The sequence below is a fragment of the Marmota marmota genome, unplaced genomic scaffold, assembly GCF_001458135.2.
Source record: "Marmota marmota marmota unplaced genomic scaffold, marMar, whole genome shotgun sequence".
NCBI lineage: Eukaryota > Metazoa > Chordata > Mammalia > Rodentia > Sciuridae > Marmota > Marmota marmota.
In genome coordinates, this window is record NW_026000005.1 from 262,637 (window position 1) to 287,365 (window position 24,729).

The following is a 24,729-nucleotide window of genomic DNA, read 5'->3' on the forward strand; positions in this document are numbered from 1 at the left end:
GGGGGGGGGGGGGGGGGTCCCAAAACAAAATGGATGGGACAGCACCTGAGGGTGTTGTGGAGAGGATCAGTGGTGACTATGCAATTATATCCAAAGCACGCAGCTTCAAAGTGAGGGCAAGGAACGGGCAGCCGTAGCTTCTGTGTGTACTGAACCATCGGTGGAGGAAATGCCAAACATTATGACTGAGGTGAGGGGCTACCTGCTCACATCTAGTTACACACAGCTTGAATCAGAGGGAAACCAATAAGGAGGTAGAGTGAATCAGCCCCAAATGCCCCAATGTTCTGGAAGGTTCCAATGCCTTTGGCCTCTGTAGTTCCCTTCATGGTTCAGGGATCAGGGCTTCACTGGGCCATGCTATGTATGGCTGGGCACAGAGCATTTTGGACTTGTCACTGCTCTGCTTCCTGACACTCTGAAACCAAAAATGAACAGCTCTTTATTTCACTGCCTCAGGTTCAGTCCGTGGGCCTCCCAGTGTGACATGTGGGGAATGCAGGAACTCCCCTGTTTTAATGAAGGGGCTGGAGAAAGGTGGGAGGAAGACTTCCAGGCCCATTCTTCCTCCAGGGAAAGGAGACCTTCATAGTGACCTTCTGGAGAGCTGTCCCTGCTTTGTTTTCAAATGGAGAGAAGTGACAAATTGTGGCTGTATAAGTTGATCTGAGGGGAGGTCAGGGTCATCCCAGGATGTATTTGGGTCAGGCGGGTCCTTGAAGGGCCCTCAATTCGCAGCCGCTTAGCTCAGCAGTAGGAAAGGCCAGCCTGGGCTTGCAGACGGGGCTCCCTCACACCACCCCCGCCCCAGCATCTTCAATGCTCAAGAGTGACAAAGTACAACCATCTTTTTTCTGATGTGGCATTTGATTAAGACACAATTCATAAAGAGAATCAGACATTTGAGCACAAAGCATGCCTCATATTTATGGGTGGTCCCGAGCAGTGCAGGCCCTGCTGGCCCTTCCTTGGGAGCAGAGGGTGCCCTTTAGTGTGCTGAGGCAGCTGTTTCCTCTGCAGTCAATTTCCTGGTGAAGGTTCAATAACTTTCCCTGCTGGTAAAAAAAACTTGGATATTAAACTTGGCATAAATACTATTTAAAGTCAAAGCAACCCCTTAAATTCAAGAGGCGGGGACAAGGAAAAAGACAGAAGAGGTTAGATTTAAAGTGATACCCAAATTCCATGCATACTGCTGCCAAGCAATTTTTGATACATCCTTAGAAATAAGCTGAGGTGAACTGGAAACCATTTCTGAGAGTTCTGAAGGTAGCATTTCATAAACTGAGAACTGAGACTGTAGAGAAACAAGAGAAAGCTCTGGGTCCCTCTCAGACACTGAAGTCCTAGATCCCCCTGGGCTTCAGAAGAACCTCTGCAGAGGCCTCTGCGGTGCCTGGCTCCACCTCCCCTTCTCAACTTTCCCTGATGCCCTGGGCTTGGGTAAATGCCATGATGTTACTTGCTTCCTACAGAGCACATTCCTCCTCTGCAAGGGACTACTGCAAGGAGTGGCCCTTCCACACCTGGCAAAGAGTGGCCAGGGCAGTGGCTAGCCCAAGTGGCACCTTTGTGCCAATTAGGGAGAGGAGCAACCACTGGAGGAAAGGCTTCCCCAGCAGGGGGTTGTGGCAGCTCCACTCCTGCCTGCTCCTGCAGGGGCCCTCGTGTGGGCACATCTACTGGCATCACTGGCTAGTAGGCCTGTTGCCTGATGCTTCTTACTATATGCATGAGATATTTCATGGATAAAAGTTTCTTCCCAAATGGAGATTATTTAATAATAACAATAAAGATTAGAAAATCACATCCCTTTACTCAGTCTGAGGAGGAGGCTATAAGATCCAATTTTTGAGGCAGCTGTTCTTATTTCAGTATGTAAAGGCCACAAGAAGTGTCTGTTCTTGGTACTTTGTTTTATACTTTACCAGGGTATTAATTTGCGACCTAGGCATTAACATTGAAATTTGAAATATGTAAGAAGTAGTCCGAACCCAAACAGCCAACTTGAGTTATTGGCATTTAATTACTGAGGTAGTTACGGTGCTGTAAACGAGTTCATCTCTGATTGTAGCTGTAACCTATGCAGTTCTGAATTGAAAGAAGGGATGATAGAAGATGGCAATATAACACAAGAATGTCCATGAGTTGGTTTTAATTGGTAAACTGGCAGTTTATAGTGATAACCGTTTGGTCTGTCCACCGCATTGGAATCCAAGGAAAGTACATAAAATCACAGGAGCATATAATTGGTGTACTAAACTCATTTTCTTATGTTATCACAGCTGGCATCTTCAGGTTATTAAAAGCCTTTAAACCAGCCATCTTCAAAGAGATCTAATTGTCAATATGGTCTTTATACATTATTCCTGTTACCATAGAGTGGAAGAGATATAAACAGGCACTAAAATCTGCACAAATTTTCTGTATACAACTTTCTTATTTCAAGTTCATGGAAGATCAGTAAATGTTAATGATGATAAAGAGCACTCTTCAGACTCTGGTTTCCTCATTAGATGCACAAGGCAATCAACCCATAAAGAATAATTTATTAACATTATAGCCTGAATCAGTCTTAAAAAAAATCAACAATAGCTAGTTCATTCAGTTCCAGGAATTTCTGTGATCTTTTCGTAAGTAGCCCACAAATAGGACTCTTTTTTGATATATAAGAACTAGGAAATGGAATCCCAGGTTTTGACATTCTTGGATGAGTAGAATTCCAGTTGGACAGTTCTAGACACTTCTAGAAAGGTTTTCATACTCAAATCCCATTATGATACATCTGGGGCAGCCTGGGCTTCCACTGAGGTCTCTTAGATGTGTGTGTGTATGAACCTCCAGGTCTTTTGGAGCATTAGATGATGATATCAGTTTCTTTTCAAACTCTGGCTTAATCTCTGAATCACTGATCACTGATCCCAGCTAAGCATAATCAATTGCACTGGGACTCAGTTATCCTTTAGCTCATGAAATCTCCTGTTAAATCTAATTTCAGATTTCCAATTGCTGCACTTTTTTGTTGTTGTTGTTGTTAATCACTATCTTTGTTAAACAGTACTGCAGGTAGCAAAGGTTACAATATATTTGAATGTAAATATGGATTGTCTGTATATACTGGCCAAAACAAAGCATTTCATTACTGTTACTCAGTGAGCTGTAGAGGGGAAAACTGCCATTGCTTTTACTCCAGCCTGGAATTTTTGTAAATGCTTTTCACTGTGTGCAAGATTATTTTAAGCTCACTACATTTTAATGTTATTGCCACAGTTATAATAGACATCAGCTACCAATTATGATAATGTTTTATTTACATTATATATAAAGAAAAAGCCATTTGGTTAAAATTATCTACTATATCTCAATTACACTGTAATAAGATACCAGCTAATATCTTTCAGGATAAAATCTGGAGTAAATCAGTTAAGTTAATAATCTTGATATTTAAGATGAAATAACCCTTTGTTCTCAAATTTAAATACTTCATATTTTTAGTATGTTTGTGAAGTAACAATAAAAAAAGTGTAGCAAACTCTAAGACAATGGAGTTTCCCTTATTCTAAGCAAAGAATTAAGCCTGAATGTAGGTCAATAACCTCCAGAAAGTTAACCGCTATGGATTCTGGCCTGCTATGGCTCTGGACAGCACCTATTAAGTAGCTCTTAAAGTCATATTTAGTTCATTGTGAGCTTTGCTGTTTTTCTCCCTGTCTGTCCTTACCTCTTTAGCCATGATGATAATTATAATAATAGCAAAAATACAATAATAGAACATTATATAAGCATTTTAGAAGGAATTTGTGTGTTTTTACAAATAAGACTTCTAGGTAACTAAACTTTTTAACTGATCATAAAAGCATAAAATTTCATGTACAAATATTTTATGTACATATTTATGGATACCCATGCCATGTTCTAATACTTGCATACTAAAGTTTATTAGTTATTAAAGTGAAAAAGCTTTAAATATTTTGATAAAAATATCTATAACATTTATATAACTTAAGTAAAATATGAAGAGCATGAAATGATCATGTATTACCATGTTTCTAACATTTTATTAATGACTGTTTTATGTTTTAGAATATGGATGCTCTTTGGATTTATTTAGCCATTCATTCATTCATCCACTCAACAAGTGTTTATTTGGTGTTACTATATTCCAAGAAATATAAAAGGCAATAGAGAGAGAGCTGGGAACACAAACATATGGAAAGCTATGCCTTGACGGAGCTCACGCTCTAGTCAGTGTGTGCTATAGTGTGACTGTGTCTCCCAAATTTTGTCCCCAGTGGAACAGTGTTGGGAAGTGGGAGCTTTGGGAGGTTAGTGGGTATGAGAGCTCTTCTTTCATGAATGGATTGATCCATTCACTTATTAATAGATTATTGGCTTATTTCAAAGGTGGCTTTGTCACAGAGCAGATCTTTCTGGCATGCTTGCTCTGTTTGCCATATGATATCCTCTGCCATGTTTTGAAGCAGCAAGAAGGCACTCCCCAGAGGCTGAGCAGATACCGGTACCATGCTCTTGGGGTTCTCAGCCTCAAGAACTATGAGCTAATGAACCTCTACTCTTGATAAATGACTGTTTCAGGTATTTTTTTTAATAGTAACAGAAAGCAAATTAAAATAATATGCAGGATGTTTGCTTTACCAGGGCCCCAACTGTTGTGGTTTTTGTTGCTCCATATCCTTCCTCTGCTATCAGCAGTCACCTCTTGCTGGTACCATCTCACCTTTTTATCTGGGGGTACCATTGTGGGTCTTTTCCCTAAGCATCTGTCTAACCAATATTAAATCACATCCTTGGATGGATCCCAAGCAGCTTATCATATACCTGCTGTAGTTGTGCAGCCCTTCTGAGGAATTCTCCTATCCCTACCCTTAGAGTTTGGGGTCTTTATCCCCTTTTTTTGCTCATCTAATTCATTTCTAATAATCTGATTCAATTATTGCACCCAAAGGCCTCTGTACCATTTTTCCCCCCAGAAGGATAAATGCATGCATTTATATGTAAATGTGACAGTTGGAAGAAAAGCCATCACCGAGAAATATTACATATTAATATTACAGTACATAATATGATCTTTCTTATGGCTGTGGTAGATTTTCCTGCTGATTCTCTAAACCTCCACAAAAAGTTAAAAATGAAGACACCAGCTGGGCACAGTGATACATGCCTGTAGTCCCAGTGAGGCTGAGGCAGGAGGTTGCAGGTTCAAAGCCAACTTCAGCAACTTAGTGGGGCCATGAACAACTTAGTGAGACCCTGTCTCAAAATTAAAAAGAAAAAAAAAGGGCTGGGGATATGGTTGGGTGGTTAAGTACCCCTGGGTTTAGTTCATGGTATAATCAATCAATCAATCAATCAATCATCAATCAATCAATCAATAGAAAAATGAAGACACCAAGACTTTCAAAATGATGAAAATCAGTATCTCCTATGTTTTGGCCTTTGCTAAACGCTGCCTGGTACAATTGCAAATGAACAGTAAATTAGACATAAACCCAATGACAAAACCAGGTGTCCTAATTGTTACCATATCACAGATTCCTCCCCCCCATCCTGCTTACTTAATAAATGGGAAGAAATAATGAATCATTTAAGAGATCATGAGCATGCTACTCAGTTATATATAAGTTCTCTTCCCCTTGAAAATGGAAGTATCCAAACACATTGCCCAGTTCTAGTCCTTCAACTCCCAGAGGGCAGGACTAATTTTATAGAGGCAAGTGACAAAGGGTCAGGAGGCCAGGCAAAGCTTAATTTTATGCATTAATAGTGCAATTATTTCCTTCCTTACCTTAAACTTGTCAACTTCAGCTTTTGAACATGTTGCATGGTATGATAGCACCTGATTCAGAAGAAAAGAAAAAAAAAACTTTAATAACTAAATATGATAATATTTTCTGAAATTCTGGTTTAAAAATGAGTTCTACTCATGTTTATTACCTTGACTTAATAGTGGATTTTAATTTATGGAAGAAATTTTATATTAATCATCTGTGACACAGATTAAAGGTTACTTTGTACAAGATTTTTCTATAGGTAGTTATTTCATTAAAGGGACATAATGAATAACGTGGCTCAAGACCACAGTTAACAAAGGATGTAAATACTTATCTTGTGAAATGCTCTGGAAAATAAGTAAAAAGTTAGTGTGTGTGTCTGGTGGCAGAAGCCATGGGTGTCTAACTAAACTTCCATTCCCTCACCTGTTCTCCCTTGCCTGCTTATGTTATATAGGATAGATTACATTGTTAAGTATTTGAAACCCATTTTTTGTTAGAGGATTATAGTCCCTTGCACTATTGACATCAGCTGTAGCATGTGATGTGCTCTGGCCAATGGGAATTGGGGGGAATTGACAGATGCCATTTTTGAGCAGTATCTTGAAGAATGATCACATGATTCTGCCATCTCCTTTTTTCCTCTATCATGGAAAGGGCATGGCCCAAAAGGGCTGCACCTTCAGCCTGGAACCCAAAATATAGAAGACACATTGAGCAGAGTCCTAGCTAGCGTACAGCTGATGACATGTCATGTGAGCAAGAAATCAGCCTTTGTGGCTTATCACCACATCATAACTCACTGCAACAGAGGCTTAAATGCAAAACAAAACAAAACCCAATTCGCAGGCTCTGAGCAGCTCAGGATGGTCATGTGAGGTGGTCAGGTGATATAGCTCTGGTCAGGGAAATGTGGGTGGGAGTGTTGGGGCTGCCTCTTTCATTTCCTTTTCCTTCCTCCCTGGAATTCAATTGCAGGCCCAGAGGGGAGCAAAATCTGGTGTCCATCAGGTGCCGCCCATGAGTGTGACTGCCAGCTTGTGTAAACAGTTGAGCAGGGAAGGAAAGAGAAAAAACCAGGCCATGGGCTTCCCTGCCCCAGGATCCTTGTTTTGTGGGACAAATAAACATATCTGTTTAAGCCAGATATGTTACAAGGCATTTATATACACACATGCACACACAGTATGGTGTATACATGTTATATGTTTTATGTAACCAAACTCATTCCTTATCTGTACGAATTTAAAAGAAAAAGTCTGGAAAATCCTTCTACCAATCTTAGAGAATCATAATTTTTCTCTGAAAAGTAATTTAGCATTTCCCCAATCTAATTAGCCACAGAACTCCATTTTGGATTACATATTCATCTAGTAGCCTACCAAACTAATAACCAAGAACTTGGATAAATAGGGCACACTCTGTATGATTGAAGCATACAATAACAGACAAAATGGAAACTGTCTCCTCGTGGTTAGAAAACAGCCTGTTGAACCACACTGCCAGGGTAGCTCCACATCTAACTCCTGCAAATTCAGGTAATCTCCATGAGATTTGCTCATAGAACAGTAAATGAATGGTCCTATAGAGTCATCTTCAGATTAGCAGCAGTAAACTACTTAAAATCTGAGGTTCTACATGAAAACGCTAATAAGGGGATATTTTCAATTAAGAAAAAAAGAGTAGAATGCATTGTAAGATCTGTAACAATTTCTCAACATTTAATGAAAATACATTAAAATTCATAGGTATGGATATAACAAAAAATGATTAGGTTGTAAGTTGTTTCAAGGGTTATTTTCTAAAGTTTCCTTGAATTAAATAATATCTTCTCTCTCTTTGCAAACATTTATCTCACTGACTTTACTTATTTTTCCACCTTTGGAAGAGACTCACAAAAATATTGTATTGAGAGATAAATGTTTTCTCTGAGGCTTGGTTATTAAAATTAAAGTGATTTTTCTACTGAGAAAATGTTAACCATGGAGATATTTCATGGGGATGTGTCTGTACTTAATAGATTTCTTAGGAAGATTAAATGCAATATTATACGTTGAATACCTGGTACACAAGCAATCAATTTATAATTAGCTTATTATATTAACAGTCAACTAAAACTCTACCCAACAGATATTTGGCTGTCTATCATTATATGATCTTTATTGATTCATAATTATTAATAGACATTTTCAATGCAAAATAAGCAAATAGACCTTGGGTTTTTTTGGTTGGACTTTATTATGAAAAAAACCTAATTTTCCTATGATTTCTTTTTGTTTACAAGTATCTTTTTGCAGGTTAAATCTTCAAAACTTGTCAAATCTCCAAAATAAAAACAATGAAAACCCAAATTCAAGTTGCAATTCAAAATCTCTGCCACCAGGTGGTGCTTACTCAGGTTTTTATTATCTAAAGCTTACTGCCCCTCCTTGTTTAAAATTGTTCCCCACTTCCTTTAATATACAAAATAACCCAAAAGCTATTTGCTCCACTAAATTGAAACTGTTTGAATCAATGAAGTAAATTATTATTACATATTAAGATTTTCTGCTCATTTAAAATTAGTTTCTTTTGTTTGTTATTGAGGTGTAGGAGTTCTTTGTATATATGGGATTCAAGACCTTTGTATATTTGGGATTCAGATATTTTTTTCAGAAATATCACCTCCAAGTCTGTGACTTATCTATTAATTATTTTTTCCTTTTTTTGAAATGGAGTCTCATTATGTTGCCCAGGCTGGCCTCAAACTCTTAGGCTCAAGCAATCCTCCAGCTTCAGCCTCCCAAGTCACTGGGACTATAGGCATGCACTGCTATATCTGGCTATTTTAATGTCTTTTTAAAAACAGAAGTTTTAAATTTTGATTTAATGCACTTGCCAATTTTTATGGTTATTGTTTCATGTGTCCTTTCTAAGAAATATTTTGTACTTCTTCCCCAAGTTGAAGATATCTTGTGCTGCCTCCCAGAACTTTATAATTTGTCTTTAATGTTTAGGTGTATGATACATCTGAAATTAAATTTGTGTTTGGTGTAACATTAAGATTTAAGGAAATCATTACTTGCTCATGATTCTCAAATTGGAGTAGTTCCTTATCTTAATCATTGCCCACCTCTCCTGCTAGACTAAAAGCACCATGAAGGAAGGATTAGCCCTACTAGTCACCAGTGTATGCCCTGTCCCTAGGAGTATACCTGATATTTAGTTAGCACTCAGTATGTTTGATGAATCAGGAAATTAAAAATAAAATCAACTTGAAAGAAAACAGCTCTATTTCGCATATTTTTCTGTTTGTTTACTAGTGGACTGAATTGGTGCCTTTTCCTGGATGAAATCATCATATATATTAGATACGAGCAGTATGTGTAGGGCTGATAGATCAGGCAAATAAAAACACAGGATGCCTCGTTAAACTTGAATTTTAGACAAGTGATAAATACTATTTTGGAGATATTTATACTAAAAAAAAAAAAGATTTGCCATTTATCTGAAGTTCAGATTCACAAGGCATGCAGTGTTTTATCTGGCAACCCTACTTCTACCCACTCCAAATCAAGAGGGCTGGAAACAAATCAGGAGAAGGCTGAATCATATTCCAACATATTCTTGTTTTTCCTTTCAATAATATATCACACCCTTCCCAGTGACTTTTTCTTCACAATATTTAAAAGCAAGTTTATCACATGCCTTGAGTCTGGAATACTTTCTGTAATGCTGTTGTTATGAGTTGAATTGTGTTCCCCGCCATGCCAAATTCACTTTCTGAGTTCCTAACCCTCAGAATGTGGCCATATTTGGAGATGGGTTCTTTAAAGGCAAAATTAAGATATAATGAGGTCATATGAGTGGGCCCTAATCCAACATGACTGGTGTGCTCATAGAAGAGATTAGGACAAAGACAATACACACACTAAGGGGTGTCCAAGTAAGGACACAGCAAGAAGATAGCCATCTGCAAGCCGAGGAGAGAGGCCTCAGAAGAAACCAAACTTGCCAATAACTTGGACTTGGATTTTTAGCCTCCAGAACTGGAAGAAAACAAATTGCTAGTGTTTACACCATCCAGTCTTGGTATTTTGTTAAGGCAGCACTAGCAAACTAAGACAGCCACATAATTTTATTAATCTAATATGTGTAACAAAATTGAAGGGAATAGATCAAAAGCAATTCCTGATTACTTTTAGCATAGCCAATATTCAAAAGAAAATCATTATTCTAACATAAATAATATTATATGGTACAGTTAATAACTAAGAATGAAGCAAATTTCTAGTTGAGAACTAAATTTAATAAAGAATGGTATATTTTTAAGTATTACATTTAAACTTTCTTGGATAAGTTATAAAGATTTCTTCATAATTCCAGGCTTCATTAATTTTATAAGCTACTTGAATTCCCCAAATTTTATATTTCATAGCAAGTATCTAGTACACCATATGCTTTAGAAAATCATATCTTTGATCAAGCAAAAAAGTTTTAATTAATGCTTCAAAATAGTCTTGAAGAAAGAGTCATTTGCAAAATCTAGTGATATATAGACTGTCTTTATGAGAAACACTGGTAGGTTATGAGAGCTCAGTCATAACATACACACTAGTTAATTTTTTTTGACAGCTAAATAAAATGTGTATAAAGCTTACATACAAAAGTAAACAGTTGATCCACAGAACACTTGACGAATGTTAAACTTTCACAAAAAAAATTTCTATCCCAGATAGATTTATTTTTTGTATGGGTGTTAATTTAGAAAATATTTTAAAGTTAAAACCAGTGACTCAGTTTTGGTGGTGAACTCTGACTTAAGAATTCTTTATAGTTTCTAAAATAAATCACTATTTGCAAAACCCTGCAATTTCAATTAACTTTTGGATTGAACTTGCTTCTAGCAAAATGAAAAAAAGCAAGATAAGGCAATTGTCAGATTCATCAAAGACAGAGCAAAGAAGGCCATTGTTTTGGGGTTGAGTTTGCACAGCAGGAAAAAGACAATTAAATGTATTTCAAAGGGAAAGCAATAAGCAGGGCTATGAAATAGGACACTGTATCAAGCTTTGGCCTCTGCCACATGCATTTTAAGACTAGAGCCAAATGCTTGTCTTGCAATCCCAGGAAATGCCCCAGAGTAGTTGAGGGCAGACCTCTCACACCAATTGTTTTGATTGTTAACTTGTTAAGGACCTGGGCAGTTGCTCCCAAATTGATAAACGAACCACTGAAGAAACCAGCAGAGGGGAGCATAAATGTAAAGAACCACTTAACAGAGTGGGGGCACAAAACCACTGAGGACCCTGACTGGTACTCTCAGACAGAAAAGGACTGCATGAATATTTATTGATAGGTTTACAGCTTTGGTGGCAAAGTGGCACTTGGTAAATCTTGGAAATGGAACTGACATCAAATTAAGCCAGGCTGGTTTGAAGTAAAATCCCAAATAATTTAAATTTTCTGAAGAGATAAAGAAGCTTTGCTGTCAGCAGTACTCCTTTAGCCAGGAAAGGTAACAAACCCTAAGAGATGAAAAGCCACTTTACTTGCAGTGACCTGACAGAGTGTCATCTAGCTGTGTAAAGCATCACACTCCAGGTCTTCTTAACAAGCTGATGACAGAATTCAAACACATGGCTACTGAATGGATATGCTGAAACCGAGAAATCCTCACTTTCTATTGTTAAATATTTCAGAAACTGCCTGCTGCCTACTGAAATAAGAAGTTCAAAAATGTACTTCAGATAACTGATATTGCTCTGTGATCTGTTATCAAGACATTCAGAACATTTCTTTACATAAAAATAGCTTTAAAAATCTAAGAATTTGAACTTTCAAAATTTAAAGTGGAATAAAAGGTGCCTGCTGAATCTGGGGGCAAAAAAATATGCAATATTTAACCAATTGAGTGATCTTAGGATCAGCTGCTTTTTAGTTACTGCATGTGGGAAAGAAGGGCGACCACTTGTCATTGTATCAACATGTATTTCTGGGGTACCTACTCTGTATAAATCATTGGGCATCTTACTACCATCCTGGCAAATACATTTTATGTGAAGCCTCAACTTTATTTGGTTGCTAGTTGCTGCAGAAGCACTTGCTGCAAGTGGCTGTTGAAGCCAAAGGAGGGGCTCGGCAGAAAGGTGTGTTGTGATCCATTAGTGATGTGTTCCAAAAACATTGGGAGGGAAGAGTGGTGATATGTGTGCTCCGTAGCTGTAAGCACGAGACCTATTGGATCAAACTCATTCATTAAGGACTCTGCTGATGAAAGATGTTTTAGTCACTTTTGTTCACTGCTTCAACCAAAGACCTGACAGAAACAATTAGCGGAGGAAAAGTTTGTTTGGGGGGCTCAAGGTTTCAGAGGTCTCAGTTCATAGACTCCATTGCTCAGGTGAGGCAGAACATCATGATGGAATGGTGTGCCAGAAGAAAGCACTTGGGAACATGGCACCACGATGCAGAGAGAGCTCCACTCAGCAGGAACAAAATATATACCCCAAAGGTATGCCCTCAGCCACATCCTACCTGCTTACAGTTACCAACCAGTTAATCCCTTTCAGCAGATTAATGCTCTGGTTAAGATTCTCATAATCCACCTCTAAGCTCTCTTGCATTGTCTCACACGTGAGCTTTTAGGGGACATTGAAGCCTGAATTAAAGATAGGCAAGGGACCTTTATTTTTATTATTATTATTATTTTGTATGTGGAGCATGGGAAGAATAGATGAATTCTAGATAGGGCAGAGGGGTGGGAGGAAAAGGGAGGGGGCTGGGGATTAGCAAGGATGGTGGAATGTGATAGACATCATTATCCAAAGTCCATGTATGAAGACACGAATTGGTGTCAACATACTTTATATACAATCAGAGATATGAAAAATTGTGCTGTATATGTGTAATAAGAATTGTAATGCATTCCGCTTTTATTTAAAAAAATCAATAAAAAATCCATAACAGAGTAATGCTAAAAACAGTTGATACATTTAATCAAAGGGTCTTTAAGACTGTCCCAAAGAACCAAACAAATAGAGAAGCCTTTTGGAACAATTAAAAAAAAAAAAAAAAGATAGGCAGAGAGAATAGAGGTAAATTTGGTTCTGGAAAATTGGAGACCACCCCTGAGGAATTAAAAGGTGGTAATGTCTTCAGAGCCCTTCCTCCACTTTTATCAAGATAATCTGCCTGCCCCCCAAACTTTTGTTAAGGTAACCTGTCCCAGGAATTGTCCCTCCCTACAGGAAGTTATAAAGGTTGTTAATTAATGTCTCCTGGGCTGCTTCCTGCCTGGGTTACTATATTTGACCATTCCCCTGCCCATCTGCTTCTCACCTTTGGGCCACCCCCTCCCACTCCCCCATCTCCTGGGCCTAGTCATGTATGGAGGAAGGAGAGAAGGAGAGAGGTAAGAGGGAAGAAAACAGGAGAACAAAGAGAGTCTAGGATGTATAAAAGGGGCAGGACACCCTCACTTTTGGGGATACCAGGATACCAGCTATGACCCCCTTCTCCCTCCCAGGAGAAGTCTGTGTTACTCCTTTTTAATAAACCCTGCTTTATATGCTTGCCTCGCCATGCTTCTCTAATGTTATACTTCTCTAATGTTATACTTGTCACCAATAACCTGCAGTATCAACATCTGATATCTGAACCATAATACAAAAAGATGTAAAGACATATTCTGATAAAATCTTAGATGTCTAAATTTCAATGATTAAAAATGTACTTAAAATATAGATGTAGTTTTGATCTTCATTTTCATTTGTATTAACAAAATTTATGTTGGAGATCAAATTTGGTGGCCAGCCTCCAAATCCTCTGTGATATAAGAAACAGTAACTGCAGGTAAGAAACTAAAGTTTCCATTCAACTAATAGAAGGGTAAAACAAAATTGCAACTAGGAGAAAGTACCATGTTCTCCCTGGGTGGATCTAATAAGATCACTTAAAGGCACTTAAAAGAATAGCCTTGGTTTTGGAAAAACAAGCTCAAATTTATATTGAAATAGGAAGAAAACAAAAGCATATATCAAACTGTGCTCAGGAGGATAAGAGTAAAAGGAACTTTCCAAGGAGTTTTGTGGATGAAATCTGCCTTCACAGAAATCTGCTCCCACTCCCACAAGAAGCTTGGATTTCTAGATTAAGATCTTTTCATCTTGGCTGGATTCTCCTATAAGTAAATTTCTGGAGAGAATAAATATGCAATTTTTTCATTTTGTTTCATTCAAAGAGAAGAGTAAACTTCTCCAGTGGTTTGATAGACCCCTCGATTTAGGATAAGGAATGCATTCATCACTTACTTACCCTACCCAAAGATTTAACTTAATTACCACATTATTACCCAGATTAAAACTTAATATTAGGAACAAATATTCAAATATCAATCTAATTTTTAAAAGTAAGCCCTTAAACTGGCTTCATAAGTCTAAATATTACTGCTAGCTAGTGTATATTAACAGCACTGACATTCATTTGGCAGTTGCCCAAACTATCTTTCACCCTTTGCCCACAAACAGCTAACTATTGGTAACTGCATTTGCTAGAGGACAAACACTATGCAACTTCATACAGATTATGATGTGTGGCAGATTAAGAAGGCCACATATCCTTGGATATTACTCCTATGAGATGTGGAATCTTTGTCCCTTCTTCATTCTGGATGAAGTACATTGTGGTTGTGTCACTAATAACAAGATATGCAATAGTGCTGTTGTGCCAGTGACCTGGGCCCAGGACTTCAGAAACTGGAAGCTTCTATTTCCTGGCTCTTGAAACAGTTTCTCTTGCAGCCAGGAGCCACTGTTTATAAGATTTATTTATCTGTGAGAAGTTCAGCCACTTGGAGAAGCCTGAAAGATGAAGTACTAAGTAGAAGAAGAGAGACCAAAGAGCACCATGAAGCCATATGTGTGGATAAAGAAGCTATTATGAAACGGTCCAGAGCAATGGAGTTGGCCGTCCATAGTCTGAGATCTCTGAAACCTTGAGCCAAATAAACATATCCTCCTCTTATCAGGTCTTTTTGTTACAGTGGAGAAAAAGCTGACCAAAACAATGTGTTACCAGTTAATACACCAACATGGGGAAGCAGTATAGTTTGGCTTTGGAGCAGAGGGACTTTGTGACAGTTTGAGTTTATAATCCTGGCTCCACTGGTCCTGTAACCTTGGCCTAATTACTAGCCTAAGGTTCAGTTTCTTCATTAAAGGTGAGAAATATCTGCATTTTCCAATCAAATTCCCCTAGCCAGAGCAATTTGAAGGATTCCATCTAACTTCAAGGGAGGGAGGAAGTGTAATCCTACTATGGGTCCTGAAGGCAGAGAACCAGAAATATCAGACTGTAATGGTTGCCAAAAGGGGTTGAGCAGTCAAGTACAAGTTGGGTTATAATTGTGTTTAAAGCCAGGGCAAATAAGTTGATCTATGAACAATACCATATGAATTTTATTTTTTATTTTTGCTTACTTCCTGATTCTTTTCTGTGTTTCAAAGAGTTATGTTTGGTAGATAGATTTCCAAATAGGTAATATTATAGTAAATGCTTAGCTATTTTTTATATTTAACATGTATAATAAATACAGCATATGACCATTAAATATTGTTGCTTTGACTAAACACATTCTGATAGCTATATCAGAAAACTACTGTAAGAAAAGGATAATGATTGGCTTACTTCTGTTACATAATTGTCAGGAAATAGTTATTAATTTCAATCATTTTACTGTCATTAGGATGAAAGAATGCCTTACTTCATTTGAAAAAGTTTCATGTGGTAATGATTCTTCTAGGTTTTTAAAAGTTTTTAGTAGTCTCTCACAAAGGACCTCAACCATTAACACTTAAATTAAAAAGGTTTTATGGTTAATTCTTAGTGTGATTCAATATGACTTTATACATATGCATATTGGACTATAATTTATAACTGTTTTAAAATGAGTGTTCTGTTCCCACAGTTGCATTAGTCCCCACATTCTGTTTTAGAGTGAGGCTGTTTTTCTTAATCATGAAGGTTATTAAATGTATCAATGTTTCACAAATGCTTTTCTAATGAACTCCTTGCTTACTTGCTTTTCTCATTTATTAAGAACAAAGGAGGACATAAAATTCTTTTGGACTAATTGAGCAAACTTGGGTTGGTTATTTTTGGTTCTAAAACAACTATAGCATGTGCCAAACCTGCAATTTATATATCTGGAACTATTAGTAGTCTGATTTCATTTAATACCTTATTTTTGGTCTCTCACTATTAAATGTTTACTTATACTTATTTTCTATACCTCTTCCCCAATGATTTTTGCATAATCAATAGGGCTATTACCACGGTGGTTTATCGTTTGAAAGAGATACATTGCTTAAATGCATTGATGACACCATGGAACGCTTTATGTGGCTTTCTTGGAAGTTTTCTTTGAAGTGAAAAGTAAGGAGGGACCAGGCCTAGTCTAACTGGGCTAGTTTTCTGATCCCTGTAATCTTAGAAGCACTTTATGTGCCCCTCCTTGATTTCCACTGATGACCACAGAGGAAAGGGAAGTCCAGTGGTAAGACTAAACAGGACCATTTCCAATCTGTCTTGGCCAAGTTGGTGGCCATGTAGATTGGATTGGATTTGAAGGAGTAGGTCAGGAAATGGCAGTTAGGGCTGTCCAGATCATACGCCATTCATGCAATCAAGACATGTCTATTGAGGACTTAATATGGGTCACACACTTAATTTGGATGTGCACACAGTTTCTGTCTTAGCGGATTTGTTGCAGCAGCAGACACAGACACTGGAGAGGCAGACATAGGTGTGCATATGACTGCTGCAAAGTCAAGAAGCAAAATGATGAGACACAGTGAGCGAGGGTGGGAGAGTGTGCTGAGGTGGCAGGAAAGGTGGGTGGGGATGGATTCTCTGAGGAGATGGTATTTAAGCTGAGACCTGGACAAATAAAAGAACCATCCAGGACAGGGGTTGGGGAAATCCCTTTGGGGCAGCAGGAGAAGTAGGCTGGAAGTGGTAAGAGAGCAACGTGAGGTAGGGGGAGGGGAGCCTGGAGGTGGGGTGGAAGAGCTGGGCAATCACCAGGTCAGCCAGGGCCTTGGAGGCTGATAAGGCATGTTGTTGGTCCTAGGAAGCCTCTGGAGAATAATAAGCAAGAGACCAACATGATATGGTTAGTTTTCTGATCCCTGTAACCCTAGAAGCACTTTATGTGCCCCTCCTTGATTTCCACTCCAGAAATGGCCACCACTCGGCCTTCTGTGGCATTCATTCCCTTGGTATGTTATGTGGTGTTTCCTGCATTTGATCTTACATAAGCGGATCCCCATTCCATATAGAAAATATGGCTGCTTGTGAAAGGTGGGCTGGAGGTGGGCAAGGGTGGATGTGGGAGAGATCAGGATGGTGAAAGTGGAGACCCAGATCTCCGCATCAGTGCACAGGGATCTCCCCCCAGAGAGAGAAGGACCTGAGCCACAGGCGCATTCAGCTGGGGTTCTGGTCCCTGCTGGGCATGGAAGGAACAATACACGAGGCAGAGGGGATGCCCACATTCAGGTCCACTGGACTCAGGTGTAGGACTGCTCTCTCTTGTGTGAGTGCCCGGAGCCCACACTGCTGACTAATTCCAGAACCCAGTGATGAGAAGGAAGAGGAGGCTGGACCACTTTCTGGTTCATAGCTTGGCAGGACTAAAACTGCAGATGGTGAATTTCATTACTTGAATGTGAGGCAGGGCTGAGGAAACACGATGCCTTTAAAGATTTTTCAGCCAATGAATATGTGAAGTGTGTCAGTTATGTTTAGGAGCCATTCTAGAAGCCGGGCACAGACCAATGCACAAAAGAGACAAAAATTCTTGTCAACATGGAAATATGATGTAGAATGTAATTTTACTCAGCAATAAAAGAGAATAAAATCATGGCATTTGCAGATAAATGGATAGTGTTGGAGAAGATAATGCTAAGTGAAGTCAGCCAATCCCCCAAAAAACAAATGCTGGAATGTTTCCTCTGATATAAGGAGGCTGACTCACAGTGGGGTAGGGAGGGGGAACATGGGAGGAATAGATGAATTCTAGATAGGGAAGAGGAGTGGGAGAGGCAGGGAGGGGCAGGGAATTAGCAAGGATGGTGGAATGTACATTAACTAAAGTACATGTATGAAGACACGAATTGGGTGTCAAGATACTTTATATACAGAGACATGAAAAATTGTGGTATATATGTGTAATAAGAATTGTAATGCATTTCGCTGTCGTGTATTTAAAAAAATAAAATGAATTTATAAAAAAGGAAATACAATGTAGAATGAAGAGACAAGTCAGCGAAGCTAAAGAAGTAAAAATGATAGCATGCAATGAGTGCTATGGAGAAAAACAAAGCAGGGAAGGGAGATTGGGGAGCAGTGATGGAGGGGTACTTGCAAATTTAAATTGGACTATCTATGAAGGTGGTAATGAATAGTGTAAATAAAGACCTGAAGTTGCAGAAAGAATGAGGTGTGGATATGAGGGGAAGAGGTTGCAGGAAGAAAGTGGAAAGACCCTGTGGCAGGGATATGTCTATCTAGTTCAAGGATAAGCAAGGAGGCCAGTGAAACAGAGGGGGCAAAGAGGAGGGTAACAGGAGGTTGGAAAGGAGGCAGGGTTTAAATCATGGAGATTTTGGAAACCAACTCGATTTGCCTTTTGGTTAACATAAGTATAGGCACTAGTTGGAGATAAGAAAAATTTCCCAGAGGGAGGTATATCTAATTGAATGTCATTCATTACTTATATTAAGAAACCATTTCCCTCCTTTTCAAGGATGAAAGCAGTTTCTCCCTCATCTCTGACAAGTTCAGGGACTGCTGTTACCTGCACAGAGTCATATGAGCTTCATCGTTTTGGGTGTATAATTTCATTCCTTGGCAATCTGGTTAAGATCCCCAGCCTGCCACTCCCCACAAACAAATGTCTGCTGTTTGTAAATGTCTGATTTTTAAAGTGGTCTTCTGGCCTCTGGTTTTATTTCATGCAATGGAATGTGAGCAGCTGAATGCAAGGTTGGAGATGGGTCTAATGTAGCCATACTTGGAGTTTTTGGCTAATAGGAGGATTGTTTTTTGGCAGCAGACTTTTTGAAACAAAAGTATTAAAATTGAGGGTTTGACAACTTATTTGTGCCCATCATGTGGTGGCATTCAGTGATACAAGGGATAAAACAGGTAAATGCTGCTCTGGTTCCAAATCCTGAGCTAATGTTCTGGTTGGCTCCCCTTTGCTTTCTTTCCAAGCACAGGTGGTCTGGATATGAGGTGATTGTTCCTGTTGGGCTGAGCCACCTCAAAGTTTATCAGTATATGTGAACTGAGGTCAGCCGGGGGATGGAGAAGAAGGGTGGAGGGGGTTTCACACTCCTGTTTCTAGATGCTTTTTAAAATTCCTTCATGGGTGTCTAGATCCAGGCTTCTCCTCTTTCTACTGTGCAGAGGATTGAAGATACTGAGTATTTTGAGCCATGAATTAGATACGTGTGTCTCACTCACTTAAGACCTGGTTTGATGAGGACCCTGCATCATCAAATACTTCCAGGCTTTTAGTTAGGCCAGGTGACACAAAAATCCCACAATTAGCTCCTGGGGTTTGTGTATAGATTAAGTTAAAGCTTACTATTAATTATTTCATCAAACTACACAGATATTTATATAAACATGTTTTCATTGCTTTAAAATCTTAGCCACACAAGCCTTTTGGAAAAATCTGACTATACCTTTGTTATAAGCAAAGGCAGGTGATGCAGAGAAACACTCAGAGTGGGAACCTGGATAGGGTTGTGATGCTCAGGCACTGACCTGGAAACACTGTATTTCCTAAGACCCTTGAGACCCAAGTCTCTGGCCTGGGCCCAGAGCTTTGAAGGACTCCATGCTTTGAAGGGGTTTTTCTGACCATGGTCCATCCTCTGGGGAAAAAAGTGCTGGGATCCCTGGGGACATGTTATGAAGATTATGTTCCAGGTACTTGGGATTCTCTAAACTAAATTCCAGGTTCCTCAAATTACCCAGATACCCCAATACCCCACTCCCACTTCTAGGGCCAGTATTGGCTTATTTCCCAGATTATGGCCTCTTGGCGGGCTGTTTGTAGGACTCTGGATGGATTTTATAATGTGCAGTTTACATGGTTCAGACATATGTACAAAGCCAGTGTAATATGAAGTGGGAAATGAGGGAAGAGATGTAGGTAACTCTCATCTCTTTGTAAGCAGTTTGTAGACTGGTTGGATCCAGGTGTGATTTACCGACCTTTGAAAGCCGCGTTCCCTTATTGCCTTTGTATCAAGGCACTATCAAGATTCTGGCCATTCTACCCAAAATGAATACCAGTTTCTTACTTGGCCAACTGTAAGCCTGGGTTTTACAAGCCAGTGATTACAAGAAAAGCCAGCAAGCTAAAGCCAGCAAGCTATCTCACTGTGGAATAATCAACCTGACCCAACTTAGATTCAGCACTTGTTTTGGATAAGACTAAACTGAGGATCGAGTTGCTGGAGTTCAGCTCAGAATCTGGCTTATCCTAGAATCTGTATTATAACCCCAAAGCATTAAGGTTGACAGGAACAATTCCTTACTGATAAGTTAGTAATTTTCAGTGAAGTAAAGAAGAGGAGTATTGTCATTTCTGAGGGTGTTTTATTCAACTAGTTTTTGAATCAATGATCTATTCTTCATTATTTGTCCCTCAATCTTACAAGCCAGAAGCACCTTGCTGCTTTTCCCACTTCCATCGTGGCCAGCCAAGGAACAATGGCAAATGCCAGTTTCCAAAGACACATGTAGCATAGTCTGCACAGCACTACCGTTTGAAATCCACAGACCTGATTTGAATGTGCCTCTGCTACTTGCTGTGCAGTAATAGCCCCCAACCCCTCAGCAAGTTTCTACACCTGCTGAGCCTTTGTCTGTTCATTTGTCAAGTGGGAAAAATACCATCCACTCCATGCTGTTTTAGTGAAAGTTCAATGAGATATATGTAAAGTGCATAACATAGTGCCTGACATATGCTAAGCGTTTAATAGATGTAGCATTTTTAAAGCACTAAAAAATAACATCATAAAACTGAAGAAAGAAGAGCATAAACCAATGAAAGAAATATTTTCAAATAAGTGCATCCAAATAATAGTTCCTTCTTAGGGTAACCATGGGGACTATGTTAACTTACTCCAAACATTCTGGTATGTTTGGGAACTCTGTCCAGGATCCTGAATATTCCTTAGACCATGGCAGTGGTGACAAATCCTTTGAAGATGGATTTGACTTTGGAAAATTATCAAATATAATTTAATAAGAAATAAAGTAAAAACATGCTCAACATTTTGTTTAAAAAACCAAAATATAATTGCAAAATACTGAGATTAATCTATTCTCTGTAGATGCCAGGATGTTCTGTCTAAAATGTCAAACTAACTATGTTTCTTTTTTGGTGAAAACTGCTCAATCATTTGAATACAGTTCAAATTCCTTGCTACCTCAGTCCTTCCTACTTCCTCTCATGACTTTCCTTTTGCCTGGAGCACGCCTGTTGATCTTTCAAATTGTATAGCTCACTGCTGTTTGTCACTCAGCAGTTACCCTGTCTGCAAAGCAGTTATGAGGCACTCTCTGAATTACTTGCCCCTCCTTCATGCTTCCCCTGACATTGTACCTACCTCTTTCCTGGAACTCATCACACTGTGATCACACTTTCTCTTGCCTCTATCGTCATCTAGACTGAAATTACATAAGTACCATACCACATCTTATGAAATTTCCATAGTGTCTACCATGTTGTTTTGGTGAGGGTTGAGTTCTTGGCACATAGTACATGATTCATTCGATATATTATTCATTTCTTAAAAATCTCATGAATACCATTAAAGTGTCTCAGATACTTAAATTATGGTAGGATTATTAAAAAATGCAAAGAAATTTCCTGTTGACTATTTGCAGAGAAATGCCACTTGTTCGTATTCATAAATTCTTTTTGTTGTTGTTATTAAGAAATGACTTTACTGGATTCTGGTATATAATAGTATCTAATAAAGAAAGTAGTAGTGGATTATAACCCAAATCATAAAATAAATATCTATGAGTATATAAATAAGTGGAGTTGAATGGAAAAGAAAGAGAGAGAGAGAGAAAGAGAGAGAGAGAGAGAAAGAGAGAGAGAGAGAGAGAGATAGTCAGGCAAATAAGACCAGACAAAAATATCCTGTATAAAGATATTCTAAATAATTTGTGTATCTTCTCCCCCCTCAAAGAAATAGACCACAACTTCTAACTCTCTAAGTGTAGCTTTGCATAAGCAATATCCTTCCAAATAGTATGGAATGGAAATTGGGGAAAAGAGTAAATTCACAGTGGAGAAACTTGACAGACTCCCTTCGACAAGGTTAACAACAACTATGATAAGTCATTTTGATAGAATGTACTCTTGATATGATGTGATGCTAAAGGCACTTTATCTCTGTGACCTTCTTCACCAAAATCCACAATCACAGTCAAATCATGAGAAAACATCAGACAAAGTCTATTAGAGAGTCATGCTACAAAGCATCTGACCAGCACTTCTCAAAACTGTCAAGGCCTTCAAGAAAGGAAAATATGAAAAATTGTTACAACCAAGATAAGCCTAAGGAGACACAATGTCTAAATGTAGTAGGGCGTCATGGATGGGATCCTGGGACAGAAAAGGGATATTAGGTAAAGCTAACGAAATCTGAATAAAGTATGGACTTTAGTCAACAATAAGATAGCAATATTTGTTCATTAATTAAAATAAATATACTATACTGATGTAAAATATTAAGAAAAGGGCAAATTGGGTATGGGGTATATGGGAACTCTGTACTATCTTTCTAATTTCTTTGTAAATCTAAACTGTCTTAAAAATAGAGCATATTTTTAAAAAATTATATCTGGCTCAATGTTGATACTTCCATAAAATATCTAAATGAAAACCCCAAAACCACCACTAAAACTAATAAACCACTAGTAGAATCTAAGAAGAATTTTTGCCATTTATAAGATAGATGCAGCTTAATTGAGAAAAACAACTAGTGGCTTAACCATGCTTCGCTACCTGAAATGAAGCAGATCCCCAGCCTGAAAGCCATGACAGTGCTGTTCCTAAGGCAATCCCAGGAGGGCACTGTTCCTTTTTTTGCTGTCAGGTTGTAGCCCAGGATCTGTACTAACCAGAAAATTAATCCATTCAACTTCTGAAGAATGGCAGCTATTTTTTAAGTATTAGCATTCGTGTGTGTGGGGGGAGTCATTGTAAATAAAGTACTGTATGATGGTGGGAATGGGGAGACATTAAAAGTTATTATTATTGACATTTTTATGAGCACTGTGCTAAAATTTTATTTGAATTATTTCATTTCATCCTCATCACAATCCTACAGGGTTGGAAAGTAAGGACAATAAAGCACAGATAATTTATTAGATTTTCCCTTAAATACACAGGTAGAAAATGGCAGAGCTAGAATTAAAATCCTAATCATCTGATTTTCGAGTTCATACACTGTATTTCATAGAATAACCTAGCAGCAGTATTTGCTCAGGATTGAGATTCTTGTTGTACTTTATAATTGTGATCTTGTATGTGATGCACTCAATAAACACTTCTTGCATGTGTCCTTTGGCCAGGTTCTGTGCTGGCACGAAGACACCATGGTGAGCCAGTTACACACGCACAACCCTGTATGTAAGGGATCTAAAATCTACCAGAATCCAAATGGAAGAATACACCATTCAGCCCTGAAGAACTACACTGGGTCTATGATTTGCTCTTTTGTTTATATAGCCAAGGGGATGCTCTAGGACATGAACGGACAGTGAGAGAAACTCAGGACCATCCAAAAGCCTTGCTAGTTGGTAAACTCTGCATTCTGAAACTGCAAGAGGGTGCCACCTCTGATAATTATTTCATATACATTCTATTGCCTCTCAGAAATTTATGCTTAGTATCTTCATAAGTATAAGAAGGAAGATCCTCATTAAAACTAGAGCATAAAACCATACAGGCAAATAGGTTTGGATGAAATTTATAAAACAAACAACAAAAAAAAATGAGGAAATGAAACTCAGCTGTCACTTTCTGGAGGAGGTTCTTCTGAATGTGCCCACAGTAACCCCCTGTTTCCAGTCACACTTTATTAAAACATCCTGCTTCATTTTCTTTATGACACAATATCATGAATTCATTTTGTTAATTTATTTGTTTTCTTATCTACCACCTGTCTTCTACTGGAATATGAAGTTCATAAGAATATTATTTGTTTTTCCTCTGCTGAATGTTCAGCACCTAGAACAGTGTCTACCACAAATTAAGTGAAATAAACTAGTCACAAAAGAACAAATGGATTCCACTTATATGAGTTATTTGGAGTACTCGGATTCATAGCCAAAGTGACATCATGGTACATCATTTCCCCAAGGGAGAGGGAGATACTATTTAATGGGTACAACCTCTGGTTAGAAGATGAATAAAATCTGGAACTGGAGGTGAGAGACAAAATAAAGTGGCATTCCGTTGGTATCCTGTGAATCCAGATCATAGGACAAAAATCTCTCCTTGGAGCTTAGGAAACACCTTCTTGGAGAATCATCTGTCTTCCCTTACTTTTAGAAAGTAGATTGGTTCTGAAACAATTAATAATGTGAGGAGAGAGCCTACAGATTTGGAGAAAATCTTCACCACATGCACCTCCAATAAAGCATTAATCTCCAAGATATATAAAGAACTCAAAAAACTTAACACCAAGAAAAAAAAAAAAAAAAAAAAAAACCACAACAACTAAATAACCCAATCAGGAAATGGGCTAAAGAACTAAACAGACATTTCACACAAGAAGAAATACAACTGATCAACAAATATATGAAAAAGTGTTCAACATCTCTAGCAATTAGAGAAATACAAATCAAAACTACT

The 24,729-nt window shown here is 38.3% G+C and overlaps 1 protein-coding gene across 2 annotated transcripts in view; it reads right to left on the bottom strand.

The window, feature by feature from the left end:
• Pde11a (phosphodiesterase 11A) overlaps window positions 1–24,729 on the bottom strand; it is a 381,408-nt gene that overhangs the window by 129,264 nt on the left and 227,415 nt on the right. For both annotated transcript variants that reach the window (XM_048808008.1, XM_048808009.1), the window contains exon 10: window positions 5,807–5,857. In XM_048808008.1, the coding sequence (XP_048663965.1) occupies window positions 5,807–5,857 (51 nt within the window). The remainder of the gene's footprint in view (window positions 1–5,806; window positions 5,858–24,729) is intronic.